The 20,345-nt window shown below is 41.7% G+C and overlaps 1 protein-coding gene across 1 annotated transcript; it reads left to right on the forward strand.

Annotated features, from left to right (window-relative positions):
* The first annotated feature begins 7,931 nt into the window (after nt 1–7,931).
* LOC115946278 (WD repeat-containing protein 60-like) lies at nt 7,932–16,514 on the forward strand. Its single transcript, XM_034065254.1, has 8 exons — nt 7,932–8,043; nt 9,057–9,118; nt 10,167–10,218; nt 11,499–11,559; nt 11,776–11,872; nt 12,143–12,274; nt 14,942–15,162; nt 16,258–16,514. Exons 2-8 carry the CDS (start codon nt 9,059–9,061, stop codon nt 16,427–16,429), a joined length of 795 nt encoding a protein of 264 aa, XP_033921145.1. The 5' UTR covers nt 7,932–8,043; nt 9,057–9,058; the 3' UTR covers nt 16,430–16,514.
* The last annotated feature ends 3,831 nt before the right edge of the window (nt 16,515–20,345 follow it).

Below are 20,345 nucleotides of genomic sequence, written 5' to 3' on the forward strand. Positions count from 1 at the left end.
CACAGCCAGCCCCGTGATGCAGTGGCCAGGTCACAATGGGTGGTGTACGGCCGGGGGTGCCCCTACCCGTATCTGGGGTGCACGCGGGCCAGCAGTGATGATGTCACAGAGGCCACGGTGACCGGTGCCGGGGCAGGCCTATAAAAAGGGGAACGCAGGGCACAGTGCATCACTGCGACCTGGTGAGGTGCGGGGAGTGGAGGGCAGGGACAGGGCTCTCGGGGGCCTGCCGAGGGAGAAGGGGGCTCCGCACCGCAGAGCTCTGGCCTGTGCTGCAAACTCACCCGTGTCTCTCTTCTGCCTCAGAGGTAGCAGAGGAGCATTTGGAGAAGAAGCCCCAGCGCTGCTGAGACAGGGACTCTCCAAACGCCCACATCAAATGTCTGACATGTCCGAAAGGAGTTCTGAGACACCCGACGAGACGGAGCAGGGTGAGAGCAAAGTCCCTCTCCTACAGCCTGGCAGAGGGACTCCTGAGGCTGTTGGCATGGACCAGGAACGTTGGCACAGGGAGGCAGGAGCTCCAAAGACACCGTGGGGGAGGGCCGCTCCTCTGCTTGGCAAGCGGGACCAGGGCTGGGCAGTGTGCACCCTCCAGGACACCCGTGCCTACAGTGCCCTTTCTCCTCCAAGGCTTCCAGCCTTGCTCAGCAGCCAGCTAGACAGGGACAGAGCAGCACTTGTCCCTAAGGGACATATCCCTGGCCCCACAGAGCTGCTCATTCTCAGTGGCATTTGCTCTCTCCCCTCCAGCATGCGCTCTGTGTCGCCGCGCAGAGGCAGACACGGACATCTGTGGGCCAAAACTGGATCTTCCATGGGTCTCCGCCCATCGCTTTTGCCTGGTGAGTTCCTCTGGAGCTGCTTTCATCTTTGCAACGCACCTGTCCTGCCACATGCCCCTCATCTGCTCCTTGTCTCTGCTCTTCTGCAGCGTTTTGCCAGTGACCTTCTGCCACGAGGGACGGAACAGGAAGATCAAATGATATATATTTCTATGGATATTGAACGTGCAGCCGAGAAGGCAGCTGAGATGGTGAGGATCTGAGATGATCAGGGTGATTCGTGCCAGGAGAGGTTTGCGGGAGCTTAGCGCAGATGTCAAGAACAGAATCCCAGCCTTTCCACCCAGCTCTGGGACACAAGTCTTGCTCCCAGCGGCTCCACAGAGGCTCCAGCACAGGAGCCTGCTCTGCCAGGTGGATCTGTGGCCTGTTATCCAGCTGGGGCCACATCCTGCGCCCTGCTCCAAGGTGTGGGTCTGGCTGTGGAGACCGTGAGGCTGCCACTGATGGCGGCTGCTCTGCTCTTTCCAGGTCTGCTTTGTGTGTGGTGAAAGGGGGGCCACCATCACCTGCGATGGGGTGGGCTGCAACCGCAGCTTCCATCTCCCCTGTGCCACGGAGGGTGGATGCATCACCGGTTACTTCATGCCGTACAGGTACCCCCTCTACCCTTCTCCCCATCACCAGGGAAGGACCCAGCGCTTCTCATCTCACCCATCCCTTCCCTCTTCCCCTAGTTCCTTCTGTTGGGAGCACCGCCCACAGCAGCAAGAGCTGGAGGCTCCAGAGGACGCCAACTGCCTCATCTGCACTGACCCACTTGCAGGCAGAACGACCTATGGAACCATGGTGTGCCCAGTCTGCAGACGTGCCTGGTTCCACAGGGCCTGCATCCAGGTAGGAGCCGTTCCCTTGCTGCGGGCACAGCAACCTCTCAGCAGCACCAGAGCCTCACTCACGCTCTTTCTGTTTCTCCTGCAGGGACTGGCTATGCGTGCTGGTGCACTCTGCTTGCACTGCCCCCTGTGTCAAAACAGGAAACTCTTTCAGTCAGAAATGTTGCGCATGGGGATCCGAATCCCCGTAAGGTCAGTGTCCTCCCTGCCAGCACTGTGACAAGCCTGGACCTGCCCCCGCAGTTGTGGCCCTCCGCTCACCCCCAAGTCTAGGCTTTAGCTCCATGCAGGAGTTGGAAACAGGGTGTCGGGGAAAAGAAGAGTGGGGAGGCCCTGCCCTGCATGTGCCTTATGCTGTGGCAGCAGGGGCTCATCAATTTTCCTTTCTCCATCAGACAAGCGTCATGGGAAGACAACGACGCATTTGAAGGACTGTACGAGAGGCATGGGAGCTGCAATGCCAGGGAGTGCCTTTGTCCAGAAGGCAGGGAGGGGGCAGAGCCAGACGGGTAAGTTGCCAAAGATATGCACCCAGGGGCTCGGCACGGGATCTCTGTCTCAGCAAGGGCTCAAAGCAGAAGGGCTGAGAACAAGAGCTCTGCTGGATAATCCCGTGCTGTGGGCACTTTATCCTTAGAGACATGAACCCGTTTCTTTCCCCAGGCCCTGGCAGCTCTTCCTGTGTTGCTCCTGCGCTGCTGTGGGCACTCACAGACGCTGCTCCAACGTGGGGAACAGCGATGAGGCCACATGGGAGTGTAACAGATGTGCTGGCCTGGGCACCCGTAAGTGTCAAAGCACCCAGCTGCTCCTGGGCTGGGGCCAGGGGCCAGGCGAGGCCTGGCAGTGGGTGCCTGGTGTGGGCTTGGCAGAGCCTGAATGCTCCAGGAGGGCTGGGGCACTGCTCTGGCCTACCCTGCCCCAGGCCTGGGAGCCAAGCCCTTAATGTTCTGCTTTCCCTTGCAGCCTCCAGTGGCAGCTCAGAGCTTCCTGCTCTAAGCACTGCCAGCCCAGCAGCATCGGAGCAGTCTCTTGGATCTGGGGAACTGAATTTCAGCAGGCCCAGTCCCAGCCCCAGCAGCCAGGCATCATCGAGGCAGACACAGGATTCCAGCAGCCCTGACACTGCCAGCCGAGCATCATCGGTGCAGGCTCTGGAATGTCAAGCACAGGAGTCCGGCAGCCCCAGGAGCAGGCGCAGTGAGATGCCATCAGCACCATGCCACGGGTGCCCAGTGTGTGAGGGCGGCAGCCGCTCCAGCCGCCCTGGGCCTGACCGACGGCGACACCAAACCCGGGTCACCCGTCAGACCCAGACACCCTACCGGTGGCCTAGGAGACTGCAGGAGGGAAGCCGACGGCCGGCAACACGCGCTGCCAGCAACACCCGCAGCCAGGCGGTGCCACGGCTGTCACAACGCTCCCCGTCACGGGACACCCGCAGGCGCAGCACCAGCAGGCAGCAGCCATCGGCAGCATCCCGCGGCTCTGCAGCACTGACAAGGAGCAGCAGCAACAGACCCGGTGGGCCCGTGCGGGCACGAGACCGGTCCCGTGGGCAGCGTCGAGCCCGAGCTCCCTATTCACGGCCCACAAGACGCTCCCAGGACAGCCGCCCAGCAGCAGCTCGAGCTGGGAGGAGCCCCTGCAGACAGGCTGCGCCCAGGCTGGCCCAGGGCTCACCAGCATGAGCGAGCCACAGCCGCAGCACCACCAGACAGCGGCCCTGACCTTAAATAAAGATTTACTTGCTGAACAGAGATTGAGAGATTGATCTGTGGGGAAATGGTCTCTGAGTACATAACTAAGAAACTATCATGGTGTATGTGTGCAAAGGGAGCAATTTAAACAGGTGTTGTCCACCTTAAAATGCCAAATGCTACAGCCAAAGACTTTATCACATATAACCGCCTCGCTACAACCTTGGGATCCTGAGCTACATTAGAGGAGTGTTGCCAGTAGGTTGAAGAGGTGATCTTTCCCCATCACTCAGCACTGATGAAGCCACACGTGGACTACTGGGTCCAGTGCTGGGCTCCTCAGCATAAGGACATACTGGAGAGAGTCCCGCAAATGGTCATGAAGATGATTAAGGGACTGAAGAGATCTCTCCTAGGAGGAAAGCTGAGAGGGCTGAGGCTTCAGCTTGGAGAAGAAGGCTCAGAATAGATCTCATTAATAGGTACAAACATCTGAAGGGATGGCACAAAGAAGACAGAGCCAGTTTTTCAGAGGTGCCTAGGGACAGGACCAGAGGCAACAGGCACAGACTGAAACACAGGAGGTTCTCTCTGAGCATCAGGAAACACGTTTTTACCGTAAAGGTGACAGCACTGGCACAGATTGCCCTCTCTTAGAGGTCCTTAAAAGCCATTTGGACATGATTCTGGGCTCTAGGCGTCCCTGAGTGAGCAGGTAGGTTAGACATGATGACTTCCCAAGATTTTTGCCAACCTCAACCATACTGTAATTCTGTGAACAAAGCTAACTCACCAGTTAGTCTGAATTCAAAGAAACTCACTCCTGAGCGCCCACATAGAGTGGGTGTTTAACAAATGTGGCACAACAAATTCCTTCTAAATTCACACTTTTAATAATTCAGGTTATCATGTTTATGTGTGCGCAGCCAGAAGAACCTTCAGAAGCAGTATTTCCATATTTTGGGGATGCATTTTCTGTACTCTTTGTTTTTTTTAAAAAAGGAAGAAACCCTCATTTTATTTACAAATAGAGCAGTAGTAAATACTGTGCATCAGCAGCTGTCCGCCCTGTAGAAGAGGCCTTTACCACTTAACCTGTAGGACTATATCTTTTGCCAAAAGCAGTAGAAAATCGAGAGACTGGCACTGCACCAAGCTGACTCTGTGCTGGAAATTCATTTCCAGGAGTCCATTCTTTCCCCTCATGCTTCTGTGACAGATTTCAGGCTTTCCTTCTGCAAGAACTGTTACTTCTGCAAAGGTGATACACAGTTACACTTGGGTGGTTCATGACGTCACTTCACTTTAGAGATAAAAATGCAAAAAAACACTTTCAGATCAAAGCATAACAAAATATTTCCTTTTTTCTGAAAGTTTAATTAGATTTTTAACTACACCAGAATATTTATTCCACAACTTGGGGTAGCAGAGCAGTTTAGTACTTTCATTTTAAAAATACCAATTAGCATGTGATCTTATTTATTTTATTAAAATATTTCCTATTTCAAGTTATAAGCTACATACAGGAATTTACAGAAAACCAACGTGAAAGGAACATGCTAGAAAATGCAAAAGATCATCAGCAAAGACATTAACCTAGTTTGTCATAAAATGTTGCAACATGAATTAAAATCACAGTAAATACTCCTTATTTTCTACCTTTTTATTTAAAATGGGTATACATGTAAATTAAATACCTTCATTATTTAAAAATGTAAACCTAATTTTCAAGTTGAAATTGTTCCTTTAGCTTTTCTTTTTATAAGTGAATAAAGATTTCCTAGTTTATTTTCAATGACAAGAAGGCCAATGCATGTAACTAAAATCTTTATCACTATTTCAGTTTTAAGACTACTCTAGGAGAAGGGACATCATACTTAGGGGGATTCCAAGTTGTCAACAGTGCCTTATTTTTCACAGCTAGGTCTTTGCCAAGCCATTTAAAAGCTTAGCTAACTGCTAAGAACACTCTTTCTTAGTAATCTGGTTCAGCCAGTTCAGAAATTATATTTAGTGTAGTAAAAATTGCCAATCAGGAATTGCTTTAAAGAAGTGTAATCTAGTTCAGTATGCATTGTGCAGTAAGAACAGATGTGGACCAGATGTGGAACCTAAGGACCATTGTAATATTAAAATGAACTACTCAGCTACTACCTCATCTAAAATCTTTAGCTTAGTCAATTTTCATGATGTTATCTCCCTTAATATAACCTACATTTCTTTATATACATAAAAACACACAATTAAGGTGTATTTTAAACAATCAAATGTAAGGTTTTTTTCATGTCACTTAAAGGCTGCAATCTGCAGTTGTACAAATTGTCACCTAATCCTTGATGTTTCTGTAAGGTTGCATGCAAGGCAAGTATCCAAGTGTACACTGCAAGCATAAGCTTGCAGTCATTAAGTTTGCAGGTGACACCAGGCTGGGTGTTTTTGTTGATTTGCTGGAGGGTAGGAAGGCTCTGCAGTGGGATCTGAACAGGCTGGATTGATGGGCTGTGGCCAGTGGTATGAGGTTCAACAAGGCAAAGTGCTGGGTCCTATCTTGGGTCACAACAACCCCATGCAATGCTACAGGCTTGGGGGAGAGTGGCTGGAAAGCTGCTTGGTGGAAAAGGACCTGGGGGTCCTGGTCAACAGCTGGCTGAACATGAGGCAGCTTGTGCCCAGGTGGCCAAGAAAGCCATCAGCATCTTGGCTTGTATCAGAAATAATGGGGCCAGCAGGACTAGGAAAAAGATTGTCCCCCTGTACTCAGCACTGATGGGGCTACACCTTGAATACTGTGTCCAGTTTTGGGCCACTTACTGCAAGAAAAACATCGAGGTGATGGGGCATGTCCAAAGAAGAGCAACGAAGCTGGTGAAGGGTCTAGAGCACAAGTCTTATGAAGAATGGCTGAGGGAACTGGGGTTGTTTAGCCTGGAGGAAGGGAGGCTGAAGGGAGACCTTATCACTCTACAACTACCTAAAAGGAGGTTGTAGTAAGGTGAGTGCTGGTCTTTTCTCCAAAGTAACAAGCGATTAGGACAAGAGGAAATGGCCTTAAGGTGCACCAGGGGAGGTTTAGATTGGATCTTAGGAAAAATACCAATTATTTAAAGTAGCATGTTGGAGAAACATTACGTGAACATAATCTCTAGCACTGGGGCCAGTTGGCAGCTAATAGTGGGCTCTTTCTACATTCTTAATGGGAGAGAAGCACAGCAACAAAAAGTAATGTGGAATTGATTTGTTGCATTGTTTAGATATGACCCAAGTTAGTGTTGTGTACATACTGGGAAGCCAGAAGAGTTTACTTTTCAAAAGCTCTTGTGGGTGACCTCCTTTCATACTTTGACATTTTCTTGTCATTTCATTTCTCTTTTTCTGCAATCTGATAATTGAATGTGTGATCAAAATAACAAAGACGTTTTAAAAATTTCTTATAATCCTTGGGCAATGAATTCAAAAGTTACAGAAGTTTAATTAGGTCATATAACTGACATAGTGGAAGATGCAACCTGAAGTACTTCACTGTGCATTTTAGTTGCTGTATGAGATTCTTACAGTTTTATGAATCTGAGGGAAATGAATGGCTCTCTATGCCTATTACCAATGTTTGTCATTGCAATTAAATAGAGGAGCAAGTCATTAAGCTTACAGATGTTTTCATTGTGTATAGTTGTATGTTGAGGGATTGAGAATGAGGTGTACAGAGCAGCAGTTGACTCAGTCTTAATTATAAATTGGTCTTATTTTGGTGCCTTATTGTATCCTAGAGTGACAAAGCATAGCCATATTTTAGAAAAGAATTTTATTACCGCAAGGTAAGTCCTTAATGTATTTTTCCTTTTCTTGTGTGCAGGTGCTACCATTTAACTTGCACTGAGATACGATTATGTTTCTTTAAAAGTCTACCACACGTGTGCAGAAAATCCTGGTTTGTTCTCAAGTGTATCTAACTGCAGTAGCCATGTAAAAGTAAACACTAGTTAGCTGTTTAGACTTTTAAATTTTTTAGTAGATGAAAGATGCTTGGTCTTGTGTTGCACAATGGGCTAGTAGTCAAATGTGTGTATACAGTTTCATGCAGTTGCATGTATAAACAAGCAGGTTTTAATGCTGTATACTTAGGAAGTTTTATGCTTTATTCTTAAATGGGATTAAGTTCAGTGCACAGTGCAAGTCTGGAGATCAAGAGTATCTGACAAAGAATGCACATTGAAATTGCTCCACATAATACATTTAAAATGTTATTAAAGAGCAAATACATTCTTTCCTGTGGTAAGTTGTTTGATTCAGGGTAGTTACTTTCTATTAAGAGTGAATTTTTTCTCCGATTTTATCTTTTCCGTAGTAAGAAGTGATTTATTTCCACCTCTGTTTATGGAGCTTGACATTGGCATAATTCTTTTCATGTTTGAGGCTTTGTAAATGTAATTCTTAAATTTATTATTTGCTGTTCTTTCATTGTAATCATTCTCTCATAAGCTGAAAAGTGATCAGGGTTTTGGTTTTGTTGGAAATAGTACTGTGTTTAACTTTAATTATCCTTAATTACAGATGGCATTCTAAACTCAGTAAACCACACCTCTCCTATAATAGCAGTGGAAGCTGTCTCAACCTCCTTCTGCGCTGATCAGAATTATGGACTCTCAAGCCTCTCTTACCAGGATGGTATGTAAGCTGGTTTTCTAAGCATCAATATGTCCGAGTCATTCTGCAGGTATCTAGTGAAACAAATATAGCCAAAATCCAGCTTATAGTTCTATTCTGACTCTTCAGTTGTCTGTATTATCAGTTGAATACAACATTCATGTTTATTTTCTGCTCTGATTTTCATGTAATGTTCATTCAGTGCAGTTTCACGTCAGATGTGGATACATGGTTGTTAGAATATCTGTTTTCAAGATACTGTTTTATTCTTCCATGATAACACAAGTTATCACCCGAAGAACTGCCTTTAGAGAAGTCTTGGGAAAAAAAAAAACCTATCTGTATGAGTGAAGCAACTTCTTATGTGTGAAAGCACTAAAAAAGCCTTTTGCCTATTTTTTTTATGACCAACCTCTGAAAAGAAATTCTTATGCCCCTCAAATTCTCAGGCAGTGTGCTAGAGGAGACATTATTACTTCCATTGCTAATTTTCGCTTTGAAATCTGTGGCATTCCAAAGAAATGTGCTGCATATTGCAGGTTTCGCTGTTGTGCTCTGTGTTCTGTTCCAAAGTCCATGCAGAAACCTGACATTTTTAAAAATGCAGCGATCACCTGCCTTTCTGGTAGAACAAACTGAACATACTAGGATAGATAGATACATGGAATAGAATATTTCAGTTGGAAGGGACCTATAATGTTCATCTAGTACAACTGCCTGACCATTTGAGGGATGACCAAAACTTAAAGTGTGCTGTTAAGGTTTATTATCCAAATGTCTGTTAAACACTGACAGGCTTGTGGCATTGACCACTTCTCTAGGAAGCCTGTTCTGGTGTTTGACCACCCTCTCAGTAAAGAAAGTTTAATTATTTAATTTCTTCTTTGATAAAATTAGGACACCCTTTTTATACCCCTGAGAGGATCATAGGCATTTCAGAGAATGTATTAACCTAGGAAATGTTTCAGAACCTTTGATATCGTTCAGGATGAAGGTCAGTATATGAATATATATTGTCACTGTTCTTTCCGTAGAAATGTCAGAGCCTCCATTTCAGATAGCTTCAATGGATGAAAATGGAATCCTCAATATATGGGTAAGTAATATATGTATGGAAAGAGAGAATATCTGCTGTTGGAATAATGAAATATTTCTAGTATAGCAATGCAAATCCAGGATTTGTGATGAGAATTTCCTCCCTGAAAAGTACAGCAATACAAACTTCAAAATTCTTGAACTGACTTCCTAATGCCATGATACTGTCCTTAAGCAAAACTATTAACAGGTACATGAATTCATGACAGCAGGCAATCAGTAGTTCTACTTCATAAGAATAGGCTCACATATTTCTGTTAATTGCTTAAGAGGACCTTGGTCCTCTTTCACACACCCACTTTGTTATTTGAATCATAGTGGTGTCAGAGGCTGTACTGAATGTGTGTGAGAAATGACATTCATAATTTATGTAAAATAAACATTCCAGAGTCAAAACATGAAAATCTGTGGATAAGATTACCCTGCCTATAATATAATGCTCAGGTAAGCACTAGGTCTGTTGCTCTTAATTACTGTCCTGACAACTCTTCTTTCTATCAGAAGTTTGCAGTCATCTTCCAGTGCAGCTCTGGCCCAGCTGCTGAATCTGTTGTTTGCATCTGAATTGATTTTGCTGGAGGAACTGAATGGCTTAGTGAATAATAAGGGGATAGAAGTATTTTCCTTCTGTATCACTAGTTAAATCCCTTAAAGCTCTAAGTAACTTCAGTAGCAACAGATTCAGGCCAAATGATCCATCCTTTATGTGCCATGAAAAGCATAGGAAGTGGGTTACAGTTCCTTATTTGGGGCTTTAGGGCTTTTTTCATGACCAGCCAAACCACGTAAGATGCCAAGTAGTGATTAAGTGTAGAATATAATCTCCTATATTCTGTTTTCCAGCAGGGAACTTCCAGCAGGCATTTGAAGCTATTTGTAGCATTGTAGACATTGATAGGGAATAAAGAATCTACCTGTAATCATTGCAGTGTTAGACCTGCCTGTCTAAGTGCTCCTTCAGATTTATGTCATACTTCATAATAAAAGTTAAAAACTTTGAAGTCTGGGAAATATTTATTGCTTATTAATGTGAAATATTGACTTTTCAGGTAGTTGTTGAGTTACAAAAAGTGGATTTAGCTGGTTCACAAACTGATTTAGGTGAGTACTTTACATTGGAAGTAGAATAAAGTGAGTTTATTGTGAAGTTAGAAGAGAGGAAGAGTCAGTGATGGGAAAAAAATAGTTTAAATGAAAGCCAAACTTAAGAGGAAAAGATTCATTCTGAATTGGACATATGTCGTATTTGGGGTTATTGGTCAGGTTATCATGAGAATTGTTTTCTCTGCAATCTGAATCTCATCTGCTAATTCTGTATTGCTAAGTGCCACTAGACAACCACATAAAGTGTCAAAGCAGATTTCTGTGTCTTGAACACTTTTGTTTGTTTGTTTTGTTTTTTTCTTCAAAGAATATGAGATTTTATGTCCTTGGTCCTCCTGTTCTTTCTTTAGATCTAATCAAATCTGTTATAATGCTTTTGTTATTACCTATATCTCCATTTTGACAATTGTCCTGAAATTTCTCTTTTGGGTAAGATACTTAATGTGAGAAGATGTTTGCATGAAAAAAAATAGAGTGAAGTGTCTTCAATTTTCTTGTGTTATGTGAGTGAAGAAAATAACTTTTTTTTTTTTTTATTCTTTGAACAAAATCAGACTTACCTACTTACCTAACTGGAAAAGGCTGTGACTAAAATCCCAATACGTTTTTAAAGTACATATATATACAATGAAGTAATGCTAACAAACTAGAATTTTTTATCAGTTTTCTATTTTACAAGCTTGTGTTCAATGTTTGGCTATATTAAACTGCAAATGCTGGGTATTAACATCTGTGGAAAGGTAAATTTTAAAGCTATGGTCGTGTGCTAACACAGTTTTACTGCTGCCAGCAATTTTTATTTTCTCTTATTGATTTATTTTTTCTTTTTCCTTCAAAAAATTCTTGTGCTTGAAGGATTTGAATTATTAGTGTTACTCCCTAGTAACAAGTAACATAGACCAACTTTACTGAAGCATTATTACTGTTTCTTATGACTAGAATTCATTGTCAGAGATGCAAGTGACATAAATGTGCATTTTCATCATTGAATTGGGTTTTATAGAGTGCTATTAGAGGATGTTACATGTATAATATGAAACGAAACCAAATCATGTTTCCTTTTTTCTGCCCTCTTTCATTAATTTCTATCAGATTACAACTCTTCAGATTTGAATTCTGAAGTATGTAGTTATTAATGTGAGATTCTTACATATCAAAAGGTCTATCTACATGAAACGATTATAAAATATAGTTTATTAGTTTAGGTTTTGATTTGATGATAGCATTTAATGCAAAGTGCTCCAATCAGTTTAAATAATTATTTTATATAATTTTAGGTTTAGTTCCTGGAGGAAAAGTGAAGTTAGTACATAGCTCGACTATGGACTTGAATAACAGGTAAGAAAACAGGGGCACTTAGATTTCACATGTGTATCTTGTAGAACTAATGTAGGATATATTTAACAATATTGTCATTAGTTGTTTGAGTTTTTTCAGTATATGCTGCTTCTTAGAGCTAGTCATAGACATTTTAGATCAAGAGTTTCTCTATGTACTTACATAGCTTTAGAAGACAACTTCCTGTATTTATGCAATCTTTTTTACTTTTCCTAGCCTTTTCCCAAAGGATGTGCGCCAGAGAATGCCTCAGGCACTGACCATTAAATTTCTGTCTTCTAATCCTAATAATTTCATTGTTGGAACAAACATTGTGAGTAATCTGCTGAAATTCATCTCACTGATTTTTGGTTTTGTTTTGTTTTTTTCTTCGGAACCTACCTCATTTCCTTGGAATTTTATACGTAGACTGTATATAAAATTTATATTTTGGGACCGTTATTAAAATCTGCTACCTATTAACATTAGTTAGCTGTTAAGGATCTTTTAAGGTAGCTGCTCTGTGAGTTATTTGACAACTTCTTGTGATACTGATAATGCAAATTTTGTTCTGTTTAATTCACTTTCTTCATGTTGTTCTCAGGGACTGGTAGGCCATGGTACAAGACATGATTTAAAAGTTTTTCCAAAGCTATTCAAACCCAAGGAGAGCGGACTGAGATCAGTAAGCATCAATGCAATTGATTTCTTCCCTTTTGGAGAGCCACTATTCTTGGTATGAAAATATTTTATTATAATGCAAGTTTAATTTTTTAATTACTTGCTGAGGGAGATTTCTAATTTGGTGTATTTAACTAGATGTGATAGTTGAGTTACCTCATTAATTCCAATCTGTGAAGACAAGGCTGAGGTTCTGAATGGCTTCTTTGCCTCAGTCTTCACTGGCAAAGGCTCTGACCGCAGCACCCGCGTCTTGGAAGGCAGACGCAGGGACTGTGAAAACCTAGACCTTGGGCCCACTGTAGGAGAAGATCTGGTTCGAGACCATCTTAAGAACCTGAATGTACACAAGTCCACGGGCCCTGATGAAATCCATCCGCGGGTCCTGAAGGAGCTGGCGAATGAAGTTGCAAAGCCACTGGCCATCATATTTGAAAAATCATGGCAAACAGGTGAAGTTCCTGATGACTGGAAAAAGGGAAATATAACCCCCATTTTCAAGAAGGGGAAAATGGATGACCCGGGGAATTACAGACCAGTCAGTCTCACCTCTGTGCCTGGCAAAATCTGGGAGCAGATTCTCTTGGAAGGCATGCTAGGGCACATGAAGAACAACAAGGTGCTTGGTGACAGCCAACATGGCTTTACTAGGGGAAAATCCTGCCTGACCAATTTGGTGGCCTTCTATGACGGGGCTACAAAAGTGATGGACTGGGGTGGAGCAGTTGATGTCATCTACCTGGACTTGTGCAAAGCGTTCGACACTGTCCCACACGACATCCTTGTCTCTGCGTTGGAGTGTCATCAATTTGATAGGTGGACAACTCGGTGGATAAAGAACTGGCTGGATGGTCGCACTCAAAGAGTTGTGGTCAATGGTTCAATGTCCAGCTGGAGATCAGTAACGAGTGGTGTCCCTCAGGGATCGGTGTTGGGACCGGTCTTGTTTAATATCTTTGTTGCTGACATGGACAATGGAATTGAGTGTGCCCTCAGCAAGTTTGCCGATGGCATCAAGCTGTGTGGTTCTGTTGATAAGCTAGAGGGAAGGAATGCCATTCAGCGGGACCTTGACACACTTGTGAGGTGGGCTGATGCCAACCTCATGAAGTTTAACCATGACAAATGCAAGGTCCTAAACTGGGTAGAGCAATCCCAGGCACAGCTACAGGTTGGGCAAAAGGGAAATTCATCGTAGTCCTGCGGAGAAGGACTTGGGGGTGTTAGTCAATGAGAAAATGAGCATGAGCCAGCTTCAGTGTGCACTCACAGCCCAGAAAGCCAACCGTATCCTGGGCTGCATCAAAAGGAGCATGACCAGCAGGTCGAAGGAGGTGATCCTGCCCCTCTACTCTGCTCTCGTGAGACCTCACTTGGAGTATTGTGTGCAGTTCTGGTGTCCTCAACATAAAAAGGACATGGTACTGTTAGAACAAGTCCAGAGGAGGGCCACGAGGATGATCAGGGGACTGGAGCACCTCCCATATGAAGACAGGCTGAGAAAGTTGGGGCTGTTCAGCCTGGAGAAGAGAAGGCTGCGTGGAGACCTCATAGCAGCCTTCCAGTATGTGAAGTGGGTCTACAGGGATGCTGGGGAGGGACTCTTCATTAGGGACTGTAGTGCCAGGACAAGGGGTAACAGGTTAAAGCTTAAACAGGGGAAGTTTTGGTTAGATATAAGGAAGAACTTTATTGTAAGGTTAGTGAGGCACTGGAATGGGTTGCCCAAGGAATTTGTTAATGCTAAAGTTGTTAATGTAAAAGGTGGTGTTCAAGGCCACATTGGATGGAGTCTTGGATGACATGGTTTAGTGTGAGGTGTCCCTGCCCATGGCAGGGGGTTGGAACTAGATGATCTTGAGGTCCTTTCCAATCCTAACTATTCTATGATTCTATGACAAATCTTGTGTAGTGGTGTTTGAACGTTGCTTGTGTAAAAGGTGGACCATCTGTTTCGTCAAAGCAAATGTCAGTCTTACTTCAGTATTATAACTTGCCCTTTGTTTTTACCAAAATTCAGCATTACAAGCAGGTTTTCTGCTCTTAATGAAGCCTCAGCTGTTTCTCACTCATCATATGTCTCGTATTGACATAATCAATTTGGAGACAAAAATATCTGTCTTGTTGGAAAATAAATGTCTCTTGGGCAGCTCTGGGCATTCCCTGATTTCCTTTCTCCCATATCAGGCATATACTTGGTGGAAGTGTACCCTGTGGTCAGGTGTGTTCAAATATGCCTCCCGCAGTTCATATTGGCACACTGGCTGGTTTTATTTGTCTCCCTTGTGAAAGTTGATTCAGTGGAAGCTGGATCTAGCTTTGATAGGATTTTCATCTGCTTATCTTTGCATATATTTGTACACGATCATCTCCTAAAAAGCTTGCTTTCTAAATTTGCCATGATTTGCGCGATTTCATTGTGATTGCCTAAGGTATCCAATTAATGTGCTTGGCTACACTGCAAGTATTTTGTGTCACCTTTCTGCAGTCAGAACTTTCCTTTACCAGTGTGGATGTAAAGGTGGCTGAGGGTAATAAGTTATTTTCTTTTTTCATAGAATAGTTTCATTTGTACCTGAATTAGAGCAAACTTGTGAATGTTGCAATAGGCTAGACAAAGGTTATAAGAAAATACCTGGTAGCAGTGATGTCTGCTTGCCTTTTGATTTAGGTTTAGTTCTCAAGAATTAAATTGCAATATTTCTTTTTGACTACAATTAAGGTTGGCTGTTCAGATGGAAGTATCCGATTGCACCAAATTGCATCAGAGTATCCCCTCATGCAGTGGAATGACAGCACAAATGGGCAGCCAATAATTACCCTGCAGTGGGCTTTAACAAGACCTGCTGTGTTTTTTGTTCTGGACGCATCATCTAATATTTACATTTGGGATCTTCTGGAAAACGATTTGTTGCCTGTGGCAAAACAGGCTATTCCAGAGAAGTAAGTACATTATATTACTCTCTTTTTAACAAAATACTAGTATCATCTACATTTTTATTAGAGTCTGAATGGTTTATTTTGCTTGACATTAAATGTTCATTAGAATTTGCTTTTCCAACTATGTATTTTTTTTTAAACTACTGGAGGTGTGGAAAGAGACTGTAGTGAGCTAAGTTTTAGTTTATCCTTATTTACTTATTATGTAGTGATAAAGGGGAAATAACGCTATACCTGATTTCTATTTATACTAATATCAGTTGGAACAGATGTCTGTACATGGAGCAGTTGCTGTTTATATGGAGTGTTCCCACTAAAATCACGAGAATGTTTAAATTCAAAGACAGCTTTGCTGGATCAGGATCAACCCCTAAAATAGGCAAGATGTTGAACAACATTTTAAAATGTGTATATTTGGTATGGTTACCAATATAAAGAAATACATTGTGTTCATTGTCACAAAGTAAGCACTACTCTTGCCTAGCATGTATTCACCCAGAGTAACATCAGGGTAGTCTCTCATGTTCCTGTAGTCAGTGCAGAGGCTTGGATCTTCTATAGACTGATGCAGAAAAGCAGTTTAATTTAAGATTTCTGGATTACAGTCATGAGGATTCTGTTTTCTCCCTGCTGGGAACCGTACTGGGAGACTCTGTCTTCCCTAGGCTTAAGTTAGTCTTAGTGAATATCCCTCTGACTAAAGGTTTTACTTGTAGCCTTGTAAACTATACCGAAGTGCTGCTAGTTTGAGGAGAAAATCATATAATTTAAAAAGTTGTTGCACTGTACTGCAAAATACCATAAAATATATTTCATTTTTACAAGCTTGAAATAATTTTTAAGTCATGATTAGAAAGAGATGCTGGAATCTGTGAACAGGGAAAGAATTGCCTGTTATACTTACATTAAATGATTGCAACTGGTGGAAAGCTAAAGAACGTGCTGGCTGTTGAAACAGTGAGGAATATTACACTGTGGTGAGCAGAAGAAAGGAATCATAGTTATCAGTAGGTAACCTGCTAAAACCACATTTGAAAGCACCAATTTCTGTTAATTTCACCTTAATTAAAAACCACTCTTCCATTCTTTCTATTTCAGTGTTGTAACTATGGCTCTGCTGGGAGAACCAGAAAAAACAAATGGATTGTTAGGCATTGTGCTGGCCCAGGAGTCTGGAGAGATAGACATTCAGTATGTAAAGAAGAAGTGGGCATTACCTCAGCCTGAGGAATCTGAAAAACTACATCTCATTTTACTGCAGTCTTTCTAGAAACAGGGCACCTGTATCTGGTTGTGCAAATCAGTGCAATATATTTAGGTTATTTTTAACCTCAATTAAAAGATTTGTAATGTAATTTTGTATTTGTATATGACTTGTTTATATTTTAAAGGGTATTAATACAATATTTCAGCTAAACTGGTATATTTTATCAAATGACAGCCAAATTTAGGATTATTGTAATGTACTGTATTTCATTACTGAAAGTATTCTAGATGTATGTATTTTCTTAAAAAATACTGAAAATATATTCCTATAAATTGCACTAATGTTTCTCATTATTCTGCTCTGAAGTAAATGATAGAAATCCTTTATGGTGAGCGTAAAGTTGTGCCTATGTATAAGCAACAAGAAATATGGATATCTCTATCTCTGGGCATTTTACACACTAACACTTGACAATACTTTGTTATATCTGCATAAAATCCTTATGCAGATGTATCAGAATACAGATTTACATCACACAGTATTTTAGTTCTAATTTTAATCTGAAACTTTGCAAAAGGAATACCTGGCTAACTCCAGTTTTCCTGATATGTGCACTACCTGTTTGGTCCAACTCCTGTAAGCAACATGCTTGTGAGATTTACTGAAATTCTAAATCCTTTGGGATTTCTGGTTTAATACCATCCTGTTTAATCCTGCAAATTACTTCCAAAACTCTTGTAGTGAGGAAGAAGATAGTTGTCTATAATATGATACTATTCTACACTAATGGTAAATTTGGACCAAGCGCTGAAAATGCCTTAAACTTTTTTGGCTTAACAGCTTCTGATTTAGGGATTGTGAGAAAAATCATGATTAAATGAGCACAGATCCGGGGGGGGTCGGGGGAAGGACAATTGTGTTCAGAATTCAGTGAACATATATTTAAGGTATGTACCATCTCCTTCTAAACCAGACTGAAATAATTTGTATATTCTAATTAATTTGTTGCAAATGTTTTTGTATGTAAATTGTAACTTAAGTTGAGCAAACTCAGAGTGGCCACATGATGGTGCCAAGTCACAGCAGTAAAAGTAAGTGCCTTACATAAACAACAGGCACTGCTTCGGGAGCAAAGCTGTTGTATACCTCAGAAGCAGCGTCTGCAACCCAGAGCACAATGAACTGTCAGAGACACAGATCCTAATTCCCTGGTCTGATGTAGACTTTTGTTTTTCATGGGTATAAACACAAATGTCTCTCTTCATCTTCACTGTTGGGTTTATATGGTAATAATGCACAATACAAGTTAAATTAGGATAGCTTTAGTAATCCAGATAGAGAAGAAATGGCAGGTACTTTTCACAGTAAGGTAGTAGAGCATCAGTTCTGATCCCCATAGTAAAAAAGCAAACCCAAGTCCCACACTCTTTTACTCTCAAAGAGAGACAGACTCCACCACTCCCTCCCTGGAATTTAAGATCAAAATTAAGCTTTTAAATTATAGTAGTTTTCTGAAAGAAATTTCTTATTATAATTTCATCACTTCCAAGACTTGCCATCTTGAATTTTCTTACTGCACCCACTTCTGTATATGGAAACTCTAAACAAAGGATTGGGGTTTTTCTGCCTTGTGCTCTATGTTGTGGGTTTTTTCCAATATGTGAAATGTTAAAAATAGTGTCCACCTTCACCCGGAAGTAGCTATTGTTACCCTGAAGTACCTGTTGCTGCTGTTGATAGGTCTGCTTAAATTCAAAATCCAAGTATTTTAGGCCCAGTTAGGCTTGTACTGCTTGGAGGGCTGAGTATAAGTCAGTTCCAGCACTCGGCCTGTGCTTCTTGCCTAGAAGATAGGTTTTCTCTCTTCAACTGCAAGCTAATGTAACAATATAAATGTAACGCAGGCTGACAGTTGCTATTATGAGAATATGAGAAGCTGCTGCTCCTCTGTGTGTTCTTTCCCTGGGTAAATGCAGACTGTTAAGAGTGACACCGTATGTCATCCTAGAAGTTGGATGTATTTATGTAACCATTTTGAGCTTATATCTGATCAGAAAAATAAATAGTATTGGTAGGCTGCAATACAAGGACACCATTCCATGCATAAGGACTTACAAAATTGTTTCAAACAAAGTAATTTTCCGTCAACTATGTTGATGGAAATTTCCATCAAATGATTGTCCAGTTTATATTATTAATGTAAGGTCTTGGATTTTACGTGTGTTTCATAAGCAACAACATGATTAATCAAAAATGAGATCCTGTATCTGGAAGAAAAAAAGTTCATCTCTGGATTGCAAGGTATTTTCATATCCATACAATTTTAACTGGTAGCTCTCATATGCATGCAGATGCACACACATTCTATTGAGTGATCTTTATACAGGACATACACACTACCAGCATGAAACATTCAAATCAGACACAGTAAATATGATTTTCCCACCTGTGGGCAATTTTGGAATGTGTATTCTTAACAGTACAAATTGTAGTTAAAATTAACTGACCCATACAGTAGAGACTTACTGTTCAAATTAGATGAAAGTTACGTCACTATCCACCCATATTAATAACTTTTATAAAATATAACCTCTTGCTCTTAAGCCACTGAATCCTGGCAGCTAGACTGAAAAATTTTAAATATGCAAAACGCCAGAAAGCTTTGGATATACTTCTGCTTTTATTTTCCACTTTATGAATGCTTTGAAAGCCTTTTCTGTTTAGAACGTTATTATTAATATTGTTTTCATTGGATTTTGTTGTCTCACAGATGGGAAGCTGAAGTTTTCAGTAGCTGAATAATAAGTTAATTGAGGAACAGAATTTTTGAATCAGATGGCTGATTTCTTACAACTGTTTAGAAATGGTTTTATTAACCTGTCAGGCTATCTTTGCAGTAGAGCTTGGGAGAACTCTTCTTTTGTACTAGAGAACATTTCTTTTTAATTGTACTGAAAGTGACCATCCTACTCAATGCAATTTTGCCCCAATTAATTATGGCTGTCATTTAGTTAGGACATGCTGAAGGATACAGAAGCACTGTAGCTTCCATAGCAATGAGGGAATATTCTACTAGCTGGAATATTTTTAGCAGAACACATTTGAGTCATAAAAATAGCTATTAATTACAAAGGCAGGTGGTGTTTTTTTTTTTTTTCCCAAGGAGTTGGAAAATCCATTTAGGTCTGTTCTAGGTGTAGAAATTGGTTGGATTAAAGCAAATAGTAAAGTGTCATTGAGTTAGACAGACTGTGGGAACAGACTTACGTAAAATTCACTTAGGAGGTTACCAGAATTAGGCCATCAGTGGCATGCAAACCAGGGCATGCTATGAAAACACTGGGACAAGAAAATGTCTCATGAGCCATATCATCATTGCTAGCTTAACTTCCAATCAGGCTTACCAGGCCTCTCTTTAAAGAGAAATATTTGTTTGTCCATGTGTTTCTGAGCCTCGTCTGTGAGAGGGAAGTTAGCAATTCCATTTACAGCTCCCATTGAAACAAATCAGCCAACTTCTCTTTTTCTAGCAGTTCCTGAAGGTTCAGAAAGTCTTATCAATAGAAAATCTCTTACCCTAATCTCTGATGTAGGCTTCTTGCATTATTCAAACTGCTACAGGAAGACTTACATCTTGGTGGTACAACATATGACATGGTGATTTGGGTGCCACTCTCTGAAAAATGAGTAGCATGTGGAATTAATTACCCTTTTCCTTTTTTAATGCTACATAAAATATCCCCCTGGAGCTAGGTATGTATGGATTATATTTCAGACTGTTTTTTTTACTCTAAGTCTCTTAGCATGATGACAAATTCTTCTGCTCACCTCTCCTCTGACAATCATTGGCATGAACATGAACAGTGAAGAGATATGGGTTGCCCTATCCTGGAAGCTCAGTATTATTCAGTCTGTACTGAAACTGAATGGATAAGATATCTGCTTACTGCCATGGAGAGAAACTGAAGACATCCTTACA

This window comes from Melopsittacus undulatus, chromosome 1 (genome assembly GCF_012275295.1).
Source record: "Melopsittacus undulatus isolate bMelUnd1 chromosome 1, bMelUnd1.mat.Z, whole genome shotgun sequence".
Lineage (NCBI taxonomy): Eukaryota > Metazoa > Chordata > Aves > Psittaciformes > Psittaculidae > Melopsittacus > Melopsittacus undulatus.

Coding starts and splice junctions, on each gene's coding strand:
- LOC115946278 (XM_034065254.1), top strand. CDS start 9,059: ATGTCAGAGCCTCCATTTCAGATAGCTTCAATGGATGAAAATGGAATC. Junction 11,873..12,142: donor TCATTGTTGGAACAAACATT/GTGAGTAATCTG, acceptor TGTTGTTCTCAG/GGACTGGTAGGCCATGGTAC. Junction 15,163..16,257: donor AAACAGGCTATTCCAGAGAA/GTAAGTACATTA, acceptor TTTCTATTTCAG/TGTTGTAACTATGGCTCTGC.